The sequence below is a fragment of the Alosa alosa genome, chromosome 7 (assembly GCF_017589495.1).
Source record: "Alosa alosa isolate M-15738 ecotype Scorff River chromosome 7, AALO_Geno_1.1, whole genome shotgun sequence".
Lineage (NCBI taxonomy): Eukaryota > Metazoa > Chordata > Actinopteri > Clupeiformes > Clupeidae > Alosa > Alosa alosa.
The window spans coordinates 33,028,128-33,044,805 of NC_063195.1; the positions used below are offsets into that span (position 1 = coordinate 33,028,128).

The 16,678-nt window shown below is 43.6% G+C and overlaps 3 protein-coding genes across 6 annotated transcripts; 1 reads left to right on the top strand and 2 right to left on the bottom strand.

The window, feature by feature from the left end:
* Positions 1 to 64: 64 nt before the first annotated feature.
* On the bottom strand, positions 65 to 5,221 carry LOC125297237 (arf-GAP with dual PH domain-containing protein 2-like). 2 transcript variants are annotated; one of them, XM_048247456.1, is made up of 11 exons: positions 5,155 to 5,221; positions 3,896 to 4,026; positions 3,690 to 3,781; positions 2,884 to 2,972; positions 2,685 to 2,797; positions 2,310 to 2,459; positions 2,062 to 2,145; positions 1,772 to 1,834; positions 1,508 to 1,585; positions 1,057 to 1,282; positions 65 to 458 (listed from the first exon to the last, which is right to left on the bottom strand). In XM_048247456.1, exons 1-11 carry the CDS (start codon positions 5,192 to 5,194, stop codon positions 427 to 429), a joined length of 1,098 nt encoding a protein of 365 aa, XP_048103413.1. In that variant the 5' UTR covers positions 5,195 to 5,221; the 3' UTR covers positions 65 to 426. The 2 variants fall into 2 exon arrangements, with proteins under 2 accessions (XP_048103413.1, XP_048103412.1); XM_048247455.1 differs by lacking the exon at positions 5,155 to 5,221 and adding an exon at positions 4,223 to 4,537.
* Positions 4,697 to 6,731, top strand: tefm (transcription elongation factor, mitochondrial). The gene is made up of 4 exons (XM_048247457.1): positions 4,697 to 4,862; positions 5,104 to 5,573; positions 5,659 to 5,808; positions 5,909 to 6,731. Exons 1-4 carry the CDS (start codon positions 4,820 to 4,822, stop codon positions 6,332 to 6,334), a joined length of 1,089 nt encoding a protein of 362 aa, XP_048103414.1. The 5' UTR covers positions 4,697 to 4,819; the 3' UTR covers positions 6,335 to 6,731.
* Positions 6,732 to 6,758: 27 nt separating this feature from the next.
* atad5b (ATPase family AAA domain containing 5b) lies at positions 6,759 to 15,662 on the bottom strand. Of its 3 annotated transcripts, none has more exons than XM_048247446.1 (16): positions 15,206 to 15,662; positions 14,957 to 15,105; positions 14,699 to 14,849; positions 13,607 to 13,957; positions 13,420 to 13,516; positions 13,247 to 13,326; positions 12,957 to 13,102; positions 12,589 to 12,760; positions 12,073 to 12,246; positions 11,825 to 11,961; positions 11,593 to 11,686; positions 11,417 to 11,481; positions 10,966 to 11,262; positions 9,400 to 10,262; positions 8,968 to 9,126; positions 6,759 to 6,939 (listed from the first exon to the last, which is right to left on the bottom strand). In XM_048247446.1, exons 1-16 carry the CDS (start codon positions 15,660 to 15,662, stop codon positions 6,861 to 6,863), a joined length of 3,471 nt encoding a protein of 1,156 aa, XP_048103403.1. In that variant the 3' UTR covers positions 6,759 to 6,860. The 3 variants fall into 3 exon arrangements, with proteins under 3 accessions (XP_048103403.1, XP_048103404.1, XP_048103402.1); XM_048247447.1 differs by having other exon boundaries at positions 8,968 to 9,006; positions 10,951 to 11,262; XM_048247445.1 differs by having other exon boundaries at positions 10,951 to 11,262.
* Between the last annotated feature and the right edge of the window lie 1,016 nt (positions 15,663 to 16,678).

Sequence of the window (16,678 nt, forward strand, 5' to 3'; positions counted from 1 at the left end):
GACAAGTAGCACGGATTGCGGATAATGCGTAGCCTAGCTTAATTCTCTGATCAAGACGGGGCTATTCATTTAGACTCTTTTATTTCATGTCAAAAACAAATTCCATAAGGCCAACTTTCATAAAAACGGCCAACTTGTTATGGTTTTCAAATAATATAATCAGAGTCAGCTATATGACTGGCAAGGAAATGCAGGTCATCTTCTCCAGGTACAGTCCAATGATGAAATAGCGGGTTCTGGCTCGATTAATGTAAAACAAACAAAAATGCATTCGAGGACTTAAACCCCATATGATAGGCCTACAATGTACCAACACATAAATTGTATGCACATTCACAGATCTTTAAAAGTCTGTAAAGGGCCATCTTTAAAAGGCAAATACATTTGCAAAGATAAACAATCTTCTTGTTTGCCCTCCTCCTCTCTTCATGATTTCCTGCGGCTCATGTCTGCTTCCACTGAAATGAGAAAAAGAAAGAAAGATGATAACCGATGCACTGTAGCCTATCACCATATTATCAGTAATCTACCGTGTTATTGGCCGAGTGACCTGTATAGTTGTATAGTCTGTATAGTTGGTACTGATAAAGCATGTGATCACTGTTTAAGTATGTGTGGTGTGGTGGGATGTGTGGTTGTGGTTGTGGTGCAGTGTGATTGTGGTGCGTTGTGGTTGGGATGTTGTGTGATTGTGGTTGTGGTGCAGTGTGATTGTGCTGCGGTGTGGTTGTGGTGTGGTCGTGGTGCAGTGTGATTGTGGTGCGTTGTGGTTGTGGTGTGGTCGTGGTTCAGTGTGATTGTGGTGCGGTGTGGTTGTGGTGTGGTATGGTCGTGGTGCGGTGTGGTCGTGTTATGGTTGTGGTGCGGTTGTGGTTGTGGTGCGGTGTGGTCGTGGTGCAGTCGTGGTATGGTTATGGTTATGGTGCGGTGTGGTCGTGGTATGGTCGTGGTATGGTTGTGGTTGTGGTGCGGTGTGGTCGTGGTATGGTTGTGGTTGTGGTGCGGTGTGGTCGTGGTATGGTTGTGGTTGTGGTGCGGTGTGGTCGTGGCTCTTACGGGCATAGTGCTGAGGGAGCATGGGCAAAGCCATGACCTCTCTGAAGGCCCCGATCCACTCCCTCTGCTCCTGCTCCCGGTCACACATGAACACAAACTGCCTGTTCGGCGTCTCCACCACGATCCCACACCTCCACTTGCATCGGGCGCGTTTGGGCACGCTCTCTCTCACCGAGTAGCCATGGGCTTCAGTGCCGATAAACACAGCACCCAACTCCAAGGCATCCTTTAACAGAAGCAAGGCATCTGATGAAATGCCCTTCAGCACATTACTAAAGAGAGAAGTAAGTAAGTAAATACTTTATTTATATAAATATTATTTGCACTAACTAACTTACTTATTTCCCTCTTTTGGAAAGAAGAGAAGAGGTAGCGACTGTATACAGTGCCTACATATGCCTTCTTTTGTTCCCTTTTGTTCAAGATAATATTTAGAAAAATCCAAACTCACCATTGGTGTTTTAAAGTAGAGCAGCCTCCTGTCCACAGAACAAAGAATGAACCATCTTCTCTTGAAAGGTTCCCTTTGCTTGTCCAAGAGAAAGTAAAACGTGTTGACATCATTTCTGATATTATCATTTGTCTCTCAGAAATATACAATGGTATCTCAAAAAATATGTAATAAATTGCATATATCATACATTTAATGAACAAATAATTGGAGTAAATGCATATTGCATATGCCGCATTGCACACATATGTGAGTGGCACCAACCTTTGGCCCAGTCTTTTCCATGTAGCCCTCTTTGATACTGCTTCTAGTTAGTAATGGTAGAAGCTTCTCAAAGAAAAACAAAACAAATAAATGAAGCAAAAAATAGACAATAACTGAATGGCTAATAATTTATGAAAGCTATTGCCATATTGCCATGTGATATATAGCCTACTGTAAGACATGACTGTTGTCACAAGTACATGTTTATCAAAAAGTCTTATTTAACATTTATTGATATGTTTATGAATACATTTGGATATTTCTGAATAAATCAGGAGTGCTGTCAGTACTTCACTGTCATTGGGTGGGGAGAGGGTCATCTTCAGGTATGCATAGCGGGCTGCCCGGATCGCATTGAACCAGTTCACAATCACCTGAAAGGCAGAGATATTGAGCTGAATGATCCATACAACCAACACCATTCCCATAAACTAGCAAAAGCATGCAACATTCACTTCAACCCTAGTCCAACTATGCAAATTGTTGTGAGTGAACAGGTATTACACAACATTAGACAAGAGATGTGGATTATTCCCACCTGGCCACTCTCGTGGTAGACAAAGAGGTTTCTGGTGTGGTCCTCTTTTACATAGGAGATCTGTAGGCCATGGTGGTGGCCTATCTTCTCTGGCTGGAAAGATGCATTCAGATCTCTCACTGGGATGACTGCTTTGGGCCCTCTGGACAGCTGAGTAAGCCAGAAGTCGAGAAAGATGAAGGAATATTACCATGATCAAAGGGAGGAGTATTAGCTTTAAAAAATCTGAGTATTATGAAACCAGACAAAAATAAACACAAAAGAGTGTATTAGCGTATTAGCAATAGGCTTTGTGTCATCTTTGACCCTTCTACCAGCAACTACTTTCATTCATTTTTTAAAGAAGTTTGGATAACTTCCCAAAGAAGTACTTACATCGTCTTTGTTGAAGTACACAAGTGTGAGTTCTTTCTCAGAAAGGACAAATCTCCTTTTCAAGAACTGCTTATTAGCTTTGCCTTTCTTCCACAAGGTCCCTTCATAGCAACCTGTTTGAGGTTAATACTTTAGTATGAGAATGGTTTGTCATCACAAGACGTTCATGTCACTACTGGCTGTGAGCGGGTCTATTCACCTGAACTGTAAATCTTTTGGAGGTGCATGTGCTCTCCTGTGAACTCACACCGCTCGTATTTTGCTCGAATCCACTGCTCTCTGAGGACTCTTGAAGGAAAAGAACATATTTATTCAAATGTATTGTATTCATAATAATTATTATTATTAATAATAAGAGTTAATAATGATAAAAGTTAGAAGTAAATCAGTTAGAAGTGAATGCATTTATGCTCTAATTGCATTATTTGATTATTTCCACCTGTTTAAGGAGAATTTTTGGGGATAATTGACACTATCGGTCAGAAGTTTTAAAAGCTCTTTAATGGGTCTTTTTTTTTTACTATCGCTACAAAAACTGCAAACTCAAAACTATGAATTAACACAAATGGGATTATGCAGTAAACAAAAAAGTGTAAACAAATAACATGTTTTATATTTATTATACAATGTAAAAGTAGAAAAAGAGGGAACCAAGAACGCGTAGGAGTTTCAAAACTTGTGACCGGTGGTGTATGTATGCTTTGAGCTTGCTATGCCAATTAAAGGTTGGGTAAGGGATGCGTTTTGTTATTGTTTGGTGGACAGGCTGCAGAAGACTGTTCTTTTTACAGTGCTCCTAGAGAATGGAGAGCGAATGGATCATGAGGAAATACTCACTGAATGTTACAAAAAGTGTCATGTGTTAGAAATTGCTTAGCATCGCTTATCCTACCATTAACTGTACAAAAAGGTGTGTGTACTTCTGCAGAAAATCCCTCTTGTGAATGGCCTCTGTTGAGGGTTGTCATTACACTTCCTCATTATAGCAAGTAAAACAAAACTCACACACAGTCATGTTGTTTTGGCCTGTAGTAAAAAGCTGGAACAAACTTCTCATAATGGGCTTTGACAGTTGAATTGCCATGGCGCCTCATAAACTGGTAATAAACAACAGACCCATGCAGAAGTTACATTTGAAGCGCTCATCATTGACAACGTATGAATCAAGTATGATTGGTTGAGATCACACAAGTCTAGTGGGCCCACAGTACCTCAACCAAGTCATCTTCCCAGTTGTCCAAACGTATGGACTTGATGCGGCTGATGTTTGGCAAGTCTCTGTGCGTGCCTGAGCAGCTCATGCACACAAACACACCCAGTTTGTAGGAGGCCCAATCTGGTTCTGAAGAGCACCACCGTCACCAAGACACAAATAATGAAACAACCATTAGGATCCCCAGGATAACACTTATCTCATCCATACATCTCTGGTGATCTTCCTCCAAATGTTTGACATTAAATTGACAATTCAGTAAAACAGGACAGAGATGATTAAATACAGCAGTCCTTGATGTAAGAGTGAAATGGTCAACACTCACCAGGTGCCCCACAATCAGCACAAAAACTGTTATTGGACTGTTTCACCATCTCTAAAAGAATAATCTTGTTTCTGTCCCAAGACCCCATGGGTGCAGAGAAGATGCAATCTTATTTATTTTCCATCCTGTTTGTCTCCCTCTCTTTCCAATCAGAAACATCCCATCTTCAGACAACATCCAATATATCCTTTCTGCATTGAAGAATTATCTAATGATAATCTTTTCATCTAAACTGTTCGTAACCCACTGTGAGGGGCAGAAGTGAAGTGCAAGTTTTCTCTATTTTGCACAGGTGTATTGTTGGAACTTCTCTTACCCTGCCCTTGAGCTGAGGAAGTGAAAACTTCATACACACAAGTAAACATGAACTACTAAAATTATCTCAACGAGCTGAAGAAGTGAAACATCAGACATCATGACACATGCACTGTGCACATAATCTGGCAACTGCAACTAGATGCAATACAACTGTTTTTCTTCAGGGCCAGTACGATAGGACCGTTTATTCCTGTCCCAGTGTTTCACACGGAAAAATAATCAAGGCGGACATTACAAGCACAACTTGACTTGACACGACTGTCATGCAATGAAAAGGCAATGTGGATCGTTAGACGTCTTCTCTCCTCTGCAGTCTTAAGAGGTATCCAACATAACATAAAATTCGCCGAAGAATGGTGTGCACTGTATCTTTTAAAGAAGACAAATTATAACAAGTCTGTTACATCCATGCTAGTTAACCTTGCCAGTATCATTGTAGTAGCTAACAGTTAGCATGGTTTAGATAGGACATGGTGAAGTTAATCAACAAACATTTGCTTACAGTAAAAGACGAGTATAAGCTGAGGCACTGGCACTGATATTTGTCTATAATGTCTCCGCAGGTCATTATGGATTACTTTGTCGTACAACGGGTTCACTCCCTGAGGTCTCACCTAGATACCTCCAATGCACATGTTGCTGGCGAAGCCGCATCACAGTTGCTGGGTTCGACGCTTTGAATGGTTCCCTCTCCTCGGAGTTATGCAGCGATGACAAGCAATCGTTGGATGCATTTTATACACACGAACAGCGAGCTGCCATCCTGCAGCTTCTAAATAATGCAACGGAATCGGAACTTGCCAACATAAAACTTTTGAGAGGACGCAAATCTGTAAATATAGTGGAATATAGAAGTCGACATGGGCCCTTCAAAAACCTCGAAAGTGTCATAAACGTACCATTAGTGAAGCACAAGAGTGCTGTTATTGTTTTCAACTCCATACTTAACCCACCTGAGAAGAAGGAGAAAAGGAAAGCAAAGATACAACTCGCCAAATTCATCAGACCTGAGATCGATCGAGGGCACCTAGAGGTAATGCCAGTTGTGTGCCCATACCATGCGCTATCATTATATAATATTTATTTACAATAACGGAAGTTTCGCTTCATTGTTTCAGGAGGCTAACACGATCGTGTCCGTCATATGTGGCACCAACAAAGTGGCATGGGCTCACATGGACCGTGCCTTGACGGTGCTCGATTGGCAACAGCAGGAATGCAGTAGCTTCATGAAGGGGACATACATGGCCTCAACCTACTTAGAGGAAGTAAGCCTCATAGTTTTTTTTCCCCATAGTGCCACGTCAAACACATGGCTATGAACTGTGTCTTGACGTGCATGCATGATGTATAATATTTTTTTTCCAGATTTCATCTGTTGTATCACACATCCCTGATGCGGACTTCTTCATTGTTGAGAAGCCAGGGATCTCCATGCAGAACACAACACTATTTCCAGTCATGGCGCACCTCCGCACCGTGGAGGCCATGCTGTTTGCCCTGCTGACGCAACGGCAGGAAGCCGGCGACTCGCCCAGAGTTCTAAACATGATGCGTGTGGCCGTTGGCCGTCACTTCGACCTGATAGTGGGCGAGTCGCGAACCAGCGGAGCGCAGGTGTTGCGTCAGATGATGACCGAGTCCGTGACCAAGAAGGCCCCTCGTGTCACTTTCCCCCACGACCTGCTAGTGAAGTATCGGAACGCGTTCCAGATGGGCAGCCACAAGCGCGGGGAAGAACTGTGTGATGCCCTGCTGCAGGCAGTGGCCTTCTATGAGCTCCTTGGGGAATAGACTGCTTAGGTATCTTTGACCTTTGGGTTATGTCACTGTCCCATGAGTCAGCACTAAGCTGGCATTTCCACTCCCCCGATGACTGCCACCAATGTATTTACCTCTGAACATCTGAAACAGGTTCGCAGTACATTTCTACTGCATGAGCCAGGCCTGGATCAATCCTCTTGACACATCAAATGTGCTCTCTTCTGAAATGTTATGTTTCCTGTGGTCTCAAACATGACTTCTCTGACTCTGACTTCCGAGTTTGCTGAGCTAACATGCATCGTGGCTTAATGTTTGGAACAGATGAGTAACCACAAAGTAACCACAAACCTTGCAATACCTCCTGAGATTGTGGAGAGTCACAGGAACTCACCTCTAGAAAAATAAAGTTTAATGTATTGAAAAATGACACTGTGGACTGGCAAAAATATAACACTCAAAAATATTTTCCACGATACAATACATCTTTTCTTTGCATACAGTACATAATATACATCCTCTTATTTCCTCTGGCGAGTGCATCGTTTCCTGAGCAGTCTCATGGAAAGTCAGCGGAGAGCAGCTGCAAGGTGCCCTGAGAGAGTCCAGTGTGGATGCTTTTCAGATAGTGTGGGAATCTGTAAATAAAAAAACACCACACGACTTTTCATTAAATCTGGGGACACGGGCACATTAACTACCCAACTAATCTGAGTACCCAGAAGCTCGCATCATGCTGAACAAACTTCTGGGCCAAAACCTTCACAACCGGAAAAAAGCTACTTTGAGACGTCCACTGATCTCACTTCCGTTGTGTTCATGGGCAAAAGTTCCTACTGAAACCAGTGCAAAATGGCTGCTGATACAAATGTAATTGAATCATGTTTAGAGTCAAGTTTTGAAGAAATTGAAGTTTATAACAACATTTGCTTTAAACCTCTGCAGAAGTTATGTCTCATTTGCCTAAGCAAAGGCTAACCAGAGATGGTTTTGGTAGTTAGTTGTCGTGGTATTTTCATGAAACACCCAGTACATGTGCATACTCACAAGGTCTGCCACCTCTCTGTGATTGGCTATTAAAAAAAGCTTTGTTCGAAATCAGACCCCCGCCTTATTTTCCCAGGCGTATTCCCCTAGACGACTACCCAACTAGGAAAATAAATATGTATGTGGTATGAATGGTACAAATGGGCATATCTGCAAACAGTTTGTCATCATGGGTCTTTATCACTTCACCTCCCATGCATTCACTCCTTCACTTCAACTCACTATCAATAACCGAAAGGGAACTTCAACTCCTATTAAAAAAGCTTTAAAAAGGTGCCATGTGTAAGAATTGAGGTAAAAATATCCAAAAAAAATGAGCTACACGCATCAAAAGAATGAGAAGAAATAAGGGCGATGATGTCATTAAAAAAATGACAAGGTATAGTGCTGCAGATATATCAACCTGAATTAGCATGCTAAATTACTAGCCACAGCCCGACAGGTGTCATAATACCAGTTTCGGCCATGGGAGGCAGTATGCGGGCAACATAACCGCCAGCCAGCCAGGGGCGCAGCTACCCCCAAAAAAAAAAAAAAACACAAACAACTAAAGCAAAACAAAAGGCCAATAATTTACACTATTATTTTGCATTGGTGTCTATTGAATATGTTTTTAAAGAAATGCTGCCAATTTAATGTTTAACTTGATGTTATACTTTATAAGTGTTGATAAATGGTGCATTGCCACTTTAAGAGAGTCTAAACGGTTCTCATAACGTCCTTTTTTCCAGCTATTGCTTACAATGGATAAGGTTGATAGGCACTCTAGCTTTGTTTGTTTGCACCATTGACAACACAATATTAAGTTATTACAAGGAGCCTTCATTGTTAGGATATGGAAACATGTAATGAGTTGCTGCTAGCATGACATTTCTGTTTGCAGTTGGCCATTAAAAGTACAGTATGAGCATGGTAGCCACCTAGCTATCTGAATGGAATAGGCTATGTTTCAATCGGCATTTTGCTTAACAAACGCTAGTTAGTCTGTTAACATTCATATTTGCAAGCCTCCAAATACAGACGTCATCACTTTAAATCCTACCTGTTGCCTTTCACCGTCCACTTATTTAACTGCTGTTGCATCCCTTGACATGCCATCTTCTTTTCCCTCTTTCTTTTTCTATTTTTAGTCGTCAACAGCTTTTTTTTGCTGTATCCATCTTTTTCCCATAGACGGCAACTCACTACTCGTAGGCCTATCTGCTCGTCCAGCGCTCACGGCGCCCCCACTCCCTCTTCTATGTCAAAATTCTATGATGGAATCTTATGATAGGGCGCCTACTCTAGCCTGTTAGTCCTCTAAAATGTTATAGAACATTGAGAAAATGTTGAAATGATTTAGAAACGGACAGCAGTAGCTACATATAGAAAATACCAAATATATTATTTAAATTTTTTTACCATCGCTTTTTACTTCTCGCCGATATAAGCTTCACATTTGCGCCACTGCCGCCAGCCAAACTGCAAGACACGTTTCCCAGTTGTTACTCTAGGGTAGACCATCTTACTTTCTGGAGGTATACTGCCCCCATTTTTTATGAAATGTGGAGTATGAAATAATTTTTCGGCAGACATTACACATGGCACATTTAATAAGCAGATACTCATCAAGCTCTCACCTGTGTTTAGTCTTGTCCTTGTCCTGGTGACTCTCTGACCTGCAGATGGTGCGCAGACAGGGCATATAGTCGGTATAAATGGCTGGGCTGCTTCCCAACATGCTGAATGTTTTGCTGGAGAGTACCGTCTTTATAAGATCAGCTCGCCTTTCAGCAACGCTGCAGAACAGTTTTAATAAGACGTTGGAAACACAAACACTACAAGACACAAAAATCCAAATGACTGATTTACAAAACAATACATTTACATTTATTAATTTAGCAGACACGTTTGAATACATGTACATGTACTTGAATTGTGAATCAGTTATTTGGATTCCTGTGTCTTGTATCATTTGTTTGTAGAAGGCACTGGATTAAAAAACGCCCTTTAAATTATACAACGGACCAATATGCAGTATTAGCGTGCGCTGGAATGAGCTAAGTACTTACAGTTTTTCACTCTGACTGGGCTGGCTGGAGAGGCCATTTCTGTGGGGAGATGACCGAAAGGTGAGCTGCTCCAGCATCTGCCTGCACTGGGCTGCCCCCAACTCCTCTCCTAGCCTCTGGGCCTGTTCCATGGCTGCCCCCACCTCCTCTCCTAGCATCTGGGCCTGTGCCATGGCTGGCTCCATCTCCAGACAGCACCCCCTGAAGCTCATGCCCTCCACAGCAGCCCTGAAGTCAGAGGCCCTGTGCCTCCACATCTGCTCCTCTTCCTGCTCCTCCTTCAGTTCGTCCAGCAAGCCATCCTTCAACTCTGCTCTAGTTCGGACAGACAGCAGGCCTGGTGCGCAATAACGTGTTTCCATCACATGCCCGTGATCCTGCAGGCAACAATCCAGGAAGGACAAGTTGTCCAGGAATCCTGTGAGGCTGTTCAAGCAGCGAGACACCAAACAAGAGGCTTTCTTCCCCCCTGAGTGACCCTCAGTCCTTCCCTCTGATTGATCCGTATGGTGACTCCGTATCGTAGACTGATGTGGGGAGACAGTCTTCTCTGGAGAGTTAGGTCTAGACCTCTGCATTCCTTTCAGAGACAGACAGCGCCTTTTCCTTGGCTTGGAGGACAGCCTCCCTCCCCGGGGTGTATCTACAGTTACAGAAGCTTCTGGAAGTTCTTTAGCTGTAATGTGTCCAAGTAGGCCAGAGTTTGGAACATTCTCCATGAAGTCTCCAGGGTTATGTGAGGCAGGGCTTGGCAGAGGCAGGAGGGCCTCCATGTTCAAGTAAAGTAGATCTATTCCTCTCTGCTGGCTCTCTGACAGGATCTCTGAACATCTCTTCTCCTCAGATGTAGTCCAGGTATGAACCTACAGTGGAAAATGCAATGTAGCTTTATCATAAAATGAAGACATCTGGACAAGAGTGGGATGTAAAATGTGAAAGACGAACAATTAAGGAATGCATACAAAAGCTTGACCTTCCCTGATTAATGGTAAACATTTTGTCAAATCTACCCAATTACATAGTCAAGTCAGAGACTTTCTAATGAGACACAGCACTCAAAGAATATCCTATAGAAATGTATGGGGTTAGTTCATAACGCAAACATGGCAGTCATCTACACATATTCCGCCCCAAAAGTTGACATGTGAATACATTGTGCCAATCATGTGGTATGTTGTGAATACATTGTGCCAATCATGTGTTGTGATCTCGCAGCTGGAGTGAAGTTGGTGTGTCGTGATTTGTGAAGCATTGCACATGCGCAGTTGTACCCGAAACAGATGCCTGATAAGTGCCCAAAAAGCATTGCAATATGGCCACCAAGTAGAGGGACTTGCCTAAAAGGACATTGGTAAAGTTAGCTCAGAAACCACACTTTTTGGGGGGCTTTGCCTTAATGTAGATAGGACAGCAGAGAGACAGGAAGTGAGTGGGGGGAGAGAGATAGGATTAGATCAGGAAATGACCGCAGGTCGGAACTGACCCTAGGTCCCCATGAGGACTTAAGACCTAAATGTGGTAGGGGTGCTGCTGCTTGCTCACAAAGCTTACTTTGAACATCCTTACTAGCTTGTGTACTTCGGGAGTCCCTGAGCAGCCAGTATCACATGCAGGCAGATCAGTGGTCCGCTTCGACCCTTCGATAGATTCCTCCTGAGCTCGCGGACGACCCCGAGGGACCACAGGATTGTTCAGCAACAGGGGCGCAGTAGGCCCCCCTCCGCTCCGCACCCAGAACTGCACCTGGAGCAGACACTGCCTGATGTCCCCTCTCTGCACCGCCCACAGAGAGGAGATGTCCCAAGGGTCCGTCCGCACGTTCTCCGCCAAACACACCAACTGCAGGTAGCTGCAGAGAACCTTCTGTTTGTAAACAGAATTAAGGGACATAGGCATGTCAAAATGTTTCTTTTTTAGCATTTTATCTAATGAGGTGTTGAAGCTCAAGTTTACAAAGAGGCTTTCAAGTCTCGCAATGCAAAGATGTTAAATGCTTGGGATGGTCTTTTGGCCTTACCACTGGGGGCTTCCTAAAGTGTAGCTCTTCCAAGCAGCAATCAAATGTTCCACCAAACAAAGGATCTTTGGGTGATGATGAACAATGGCATCACAATATTAAGTCTCATTATATGACAAACAGACATTATATTTGACAAACTACAACCAAGATGGAAAATGAAAGACAGGGCTTACCAGTGGTCGTCAGGACTACAGGCCTTTTGGTTGTGGACATGAAAGTCTTAATTGCTGAGAGAAACCCCACATCATCACTGAAGATGACGTCAACCTTCCAAGAAAATTATTTTTATCTATTGGTTATGGTCAGACTGGAGATGCCGTTCAAATCTGTCTTAACAGTCAAACTAAATAAAATAGGGTCTTACATTACAATTCTGGTAAATTATCCAAATGTTAATGTCTTTACCTCCTCAAACAAAATGAGAGACATTAGTGCTGATTTGCCAGTTCTAGTGATGGAGTGGTTATGTTCTTGATCTATGATGATGGTTGGAAGGCCTTCCTCTTCTCTCTTCTCATTGTCTGGCTCCAGAGTGTAGTCACCTGTTGAGCAGACATGCATGTAATCATTGCACATTTAACCATTCCTGTGTAGGAAATTACATGGTCTATCTTTATCTTAAAATTGGGAGGGTTATTTTTCTTGGTAGCTACCATGCTGTATATGTTTTGGACAGCGATGAATTGTGTTCTCAGGCTCATTCCTATTGTGGAAGAAATGTGTCAGGTTCACAGAGGTGGAAGGGCCTCTCTTGAGGGAACTTTTCCGCAGAGTTGATGGAAGTCTTCGAGTTGAAGTCATCACCTTCCTGGATGAGTTTGTCTTCCCTGCAATTGAAAAGATAGTCCATGATCCATTAAGCAGTGTCAGAATTGCAGGCTTTGCAGGACTAGAAGTATACACGATATAGAGGAACATGACTTAAGGTGATGAAACATGGAGCAATCTTTTGAGCAATGTTTTGAGCACATAACCGGTTCCATGTGTTCTGATTTGATCATGACATCTGGCCTCCTGATTAAAGTTCTCCAGAAAAAAAACAACATATGAGCCAATATCAATGGGAAAGAGCTAGAACAACAATCCTCAGGAACACTGCCCGGCAACACTGCTCAAAATGTTGCCTCGTGTATCCTCAGATGACTGCATCTCATTGTTACCAAACTTACGTGGGGAGGTTGCAGGTTTCGTAGAGCAGGCTGCTGTGCCACGGGAGGAGAAGTAGGTGGGTCTCAGGGTGGAGGCGGTCGGGGTGCCCACTTGATGGGACTGGGTGGCCTCCTTTAGCTGGGCGAGGAGCAGGCGCCCGCTGCGCTGAGACGACGCGTTTACCTCAAACACCTACACAGACAAAATAATAACCCCACACATCACAAGAATCAAATATGAGCAGAGTATAAACACAGACGACATACTGTTGTAATTTTTCACGTCATATTGTTCTTGTTGTCATGTTGTCATTCTTGAGCTAGTACAACTATAGAGTAATATCTATGTGCATCTGATAGATGTTATGTATCGTTACATTCACTCTTGCCTTGAAACCCAACTCCTGGGCACAGGCGTAAACAGCTGCGGTCTTGCCAATGCCGTGTGGGCCAGAGATGATTAGCGCGCTGCCCAGCTCCAGTTCACAGTCCGCTAAAACCACCTCACCCTCAAAGTCTCCACTATCCCACACGCCTGGAGGAAACAACATTGGACAGACACAGGGTAAGATCATTCACTGTTTGGCTTCAAACATATACAGCGATGAACAGCTGAACACTCACAGAGTAGCTACGAAAAAATGGTGTTTCACTATTACGGGTTAATTGAGCCAACTACCTTTACTCTTCTTCCTTTGCATTTCCTCCTTTCTCTCACGCTCTTCCTTGTCTGCTCTCAGCTTCCATCTCTTTAACCAGCTGAAGCAGAGGAAAACCTATTCAGCACACTAGCACACTCTTTTAACATACTAAAGCACAACTGGCATTGTAACCACGGAAACAGTTGCTTACTTGTGCAATTTCTTCACTCCTGCAGAATTTCCTACAACTTCAGTCGAGTGCTGAGGCTGGTATTTTTCAGTCCACAAGACATCTTCCTGTAGACATTCTGAGACAGAGAAACAAGGCAAATATCCTGGGTGCGTCAGACGAAATGAGTGACTCAAAACAGTGAAATTCGTCCATCACACTGGCTCACCTTGATCATGAAGTTGCTGAGTTGTATTTTCAATGTGTTTTCCTGAAGTTTCCTTTGGATTCAGTGTTACAGTAGATGCCAGCGAAGGGCTTGCCTTCTGCTGCTGTCTACGCCTTCTCGTCCGACTCAACCTGCTCCGACAGACCTGCCTCCTGGGAGTGTGGCCTGATATGGTCAGTGACGGTCCAGCTGGGGAGCCAGGCTCAACGACGGCCTTCTCCTCAGGCCTGTGGTTGGGCCTACGCCGTTTGGGTGATATACCTAGATTTAGTCCATCCAGCCTCCATTTTCTCTTGCCTCTCAAGCAATGGTCTGACAAAACTCCAGGACTGCGCGTGCTTTCAACTGATTCTAAAAGAAATATGATAATTGATAGAAACATTAATCTAGAAAAAAAGATCTGCATACCTGGCAGAGCAAATGGCCACACAGGGGCCATCCAGATGATCTTATAGCATGTGGACAGGGGCCATCCAGATGATCTTATAGCATGTGGACAGGGGCCATCCAGATGATCTTATAGCATGTGGACAGGGGCCATTATGATGATCTTATAGCATGTGGCTACACAGGGGCCATCTAGATGATCTTATAGCATGTGGCTACACAGGGGCCATCCAGATGATCTTATAGCATGTGGCTACACAGGGGCCATCCAGATGATCTTATAGCATGTGGCTACACAGGGGCCATCCAGATGATCTTATAGCATGTGGCTACACAGGGGCCATCCAGATGATCTTATAGCATGTGGACAGGGGCCATTATGATGATCTTATAGCATGTGGCTACACAGGGGCCATCTAGATGATCTTATAGCATGTGGCTACACAGGGGCCATCCAGATGATCTTATAGCATGTGGACAGGGGCCATCCAGATCATCTTATAGCATGTTTTGCGGGTGACATTGCTGGGTCCGTTTCCTTTACCATTCCATCACAAGTATATTCCAAACAGGTGACAATAATTCCACTCAATAACACAATAACAAGGTAGTTGACCTGAGTTGATCACAACAAATAGTAATATACTTCAGTATGATTAAAAACATGCTAAATGTTCTATGTTTAGTTGTAATTCCAAGGCATACCCGGATTAGACGTGGTCTTTTCATGCGCTACACGTTTTCTTGACAGCAGAGTGAAGAACCTTTGGACTGGGAACAGAGGGTTGGTGACTCTGATCTCCTCCAGCAGGTGCTTGAGGACATCCTCTGACAGGTCTTCTCTCCATCCAGACCTCTACAACATCAGCAGGTGCCCACAGCAGCATGTTTCATTTAACACAGGAGTTCATACGTACAACGCACTCAGAAAAAAAAATATATTTGAAAGCGAAATTCACAGACCCTCGGTCTGTCCACAGGTGGAGTGGACCGGGTGGTGACAGAGTGCCACTGAGTGGGATACTGGACACTGGACGGCCACACAGGAAATGATCCCCTCAGGTTCTTCAACAGCGGAGAAGTTGGCCAAGGGAGACTCCACAGCAAATTATCTGTAACATGTTTACAAAAAAAACCATCCTCACACACTATGTACAGGACACACAGTATAGTCAAATAGCCAACACAACACAGAGAAGAGTGAAATCTAACCGTGTGGCTTTTGTAATACATGTCCCCCAGGTTGAAGTGTGCTCTCCCTGCTGTTGTCCTGAGTATCTGGCTTATCGTCTTTCTTTGGCTTCTGGTTTCCCTGAGGTGTCTGCATCTCATCAGACAGTTCCTTCTGAGGTAAGTAAAGGTCTTGAGTACATGACTTGTGAGTAGACTTCACACTGGTCTTCATCCATCCTAATGTGTGTGAGAGAAAAGGCATCCTTTTTGCTGAACTGTCCTTTTTTGAATTACTTATTTCAGTGCACTTTCTGTCTTTAGGGTCTCCTGAAGATGACTGACTTGGCAGGTCCACAGACAAGGTCCTCTGCAGGTGGCATTTCCAGGGGTTCTCATCCTCATACCAGAGTGATGGTTCTATTGTCACAGGTGTGTCTGCATCACTGCAAGTTAAATCCACACACTCCACTGTTGAAGGCTTATGCTGGCCTACCATTTTCCCAGAGCCCCTGGAGGTAGCAGTATTCACAGTGACTGTTGTGTGCAGCTTTACAGACTTGCCAACCCCACCTGTGTTTCTGTGTCGTTTGAGCTTGTGAGGTTTAACATCAGAGGTAGCCTCACTCCTTGCTGTTGTGAAAAAGTCTGTGATACTACCCGTTTGGTGTGGGTTAGCGTGAGTTTTCTTCTTTCTGGACGACGCCATGGGCAAGAGGGTTCATTCACTGTTCCAAAGATCAATTCGTGCTCTTCTGAAAATTGCATATTTTTGTCGATGTGTGATAGCACGCACACACACACACACACACGGGCAACACGCAATATGGTTAATAGCAACGATAATCAGTCTCACATGACTTTTGTTGACTGCAACAAATGCAGCGTTCAGAATGCAGCCTAGTTTCGCAAATTCTCAGGCTCTTACATCGCTGAATAGAATTACATAAAACTGTAACGGCGGGCGACTCGGTGAATTGGTAAAAACAATAAAAGACAAATACCAGCTGTTTCCTCGCTGACAATGAATTAGTTTGGATCCTTACTGTTGCTAGGAAACATCCTGTGGTTGATTGCAGTTTGCTGGTCAGCAATTTCTTACTGATAAACAGGTGTTACCAGAGCCATATCTACCGCTCTGGGTGTTACTAGTCGCAGTTTCACAACAGATTAACAGGCATTCCAGTAGATAACAGACATAAACACTGTTCAGAGGTTGACAGCGACAATCTCTGCAAAGATTCCTATACACAATATTTGGGTTTTTATCTAGGACTACTAGGCTACTGAGAACCGTTTCACTTTGAGATCCCGCCAAGTCAAAAATACATACAGGAAATAATCCACCTATCGCTGGACCACTTGTGCATGATGTCACCCCTCGTCACAGAGACACCGCCCCACCGAAATCCAGCCTCTTGCCAGGGAGAGAACTTCATTGGCCAACTATGTATGCCACAGTGGTCCTCACATATTAGATTAACCTCATAGCATTTTGCACAATCCGTTTAAACA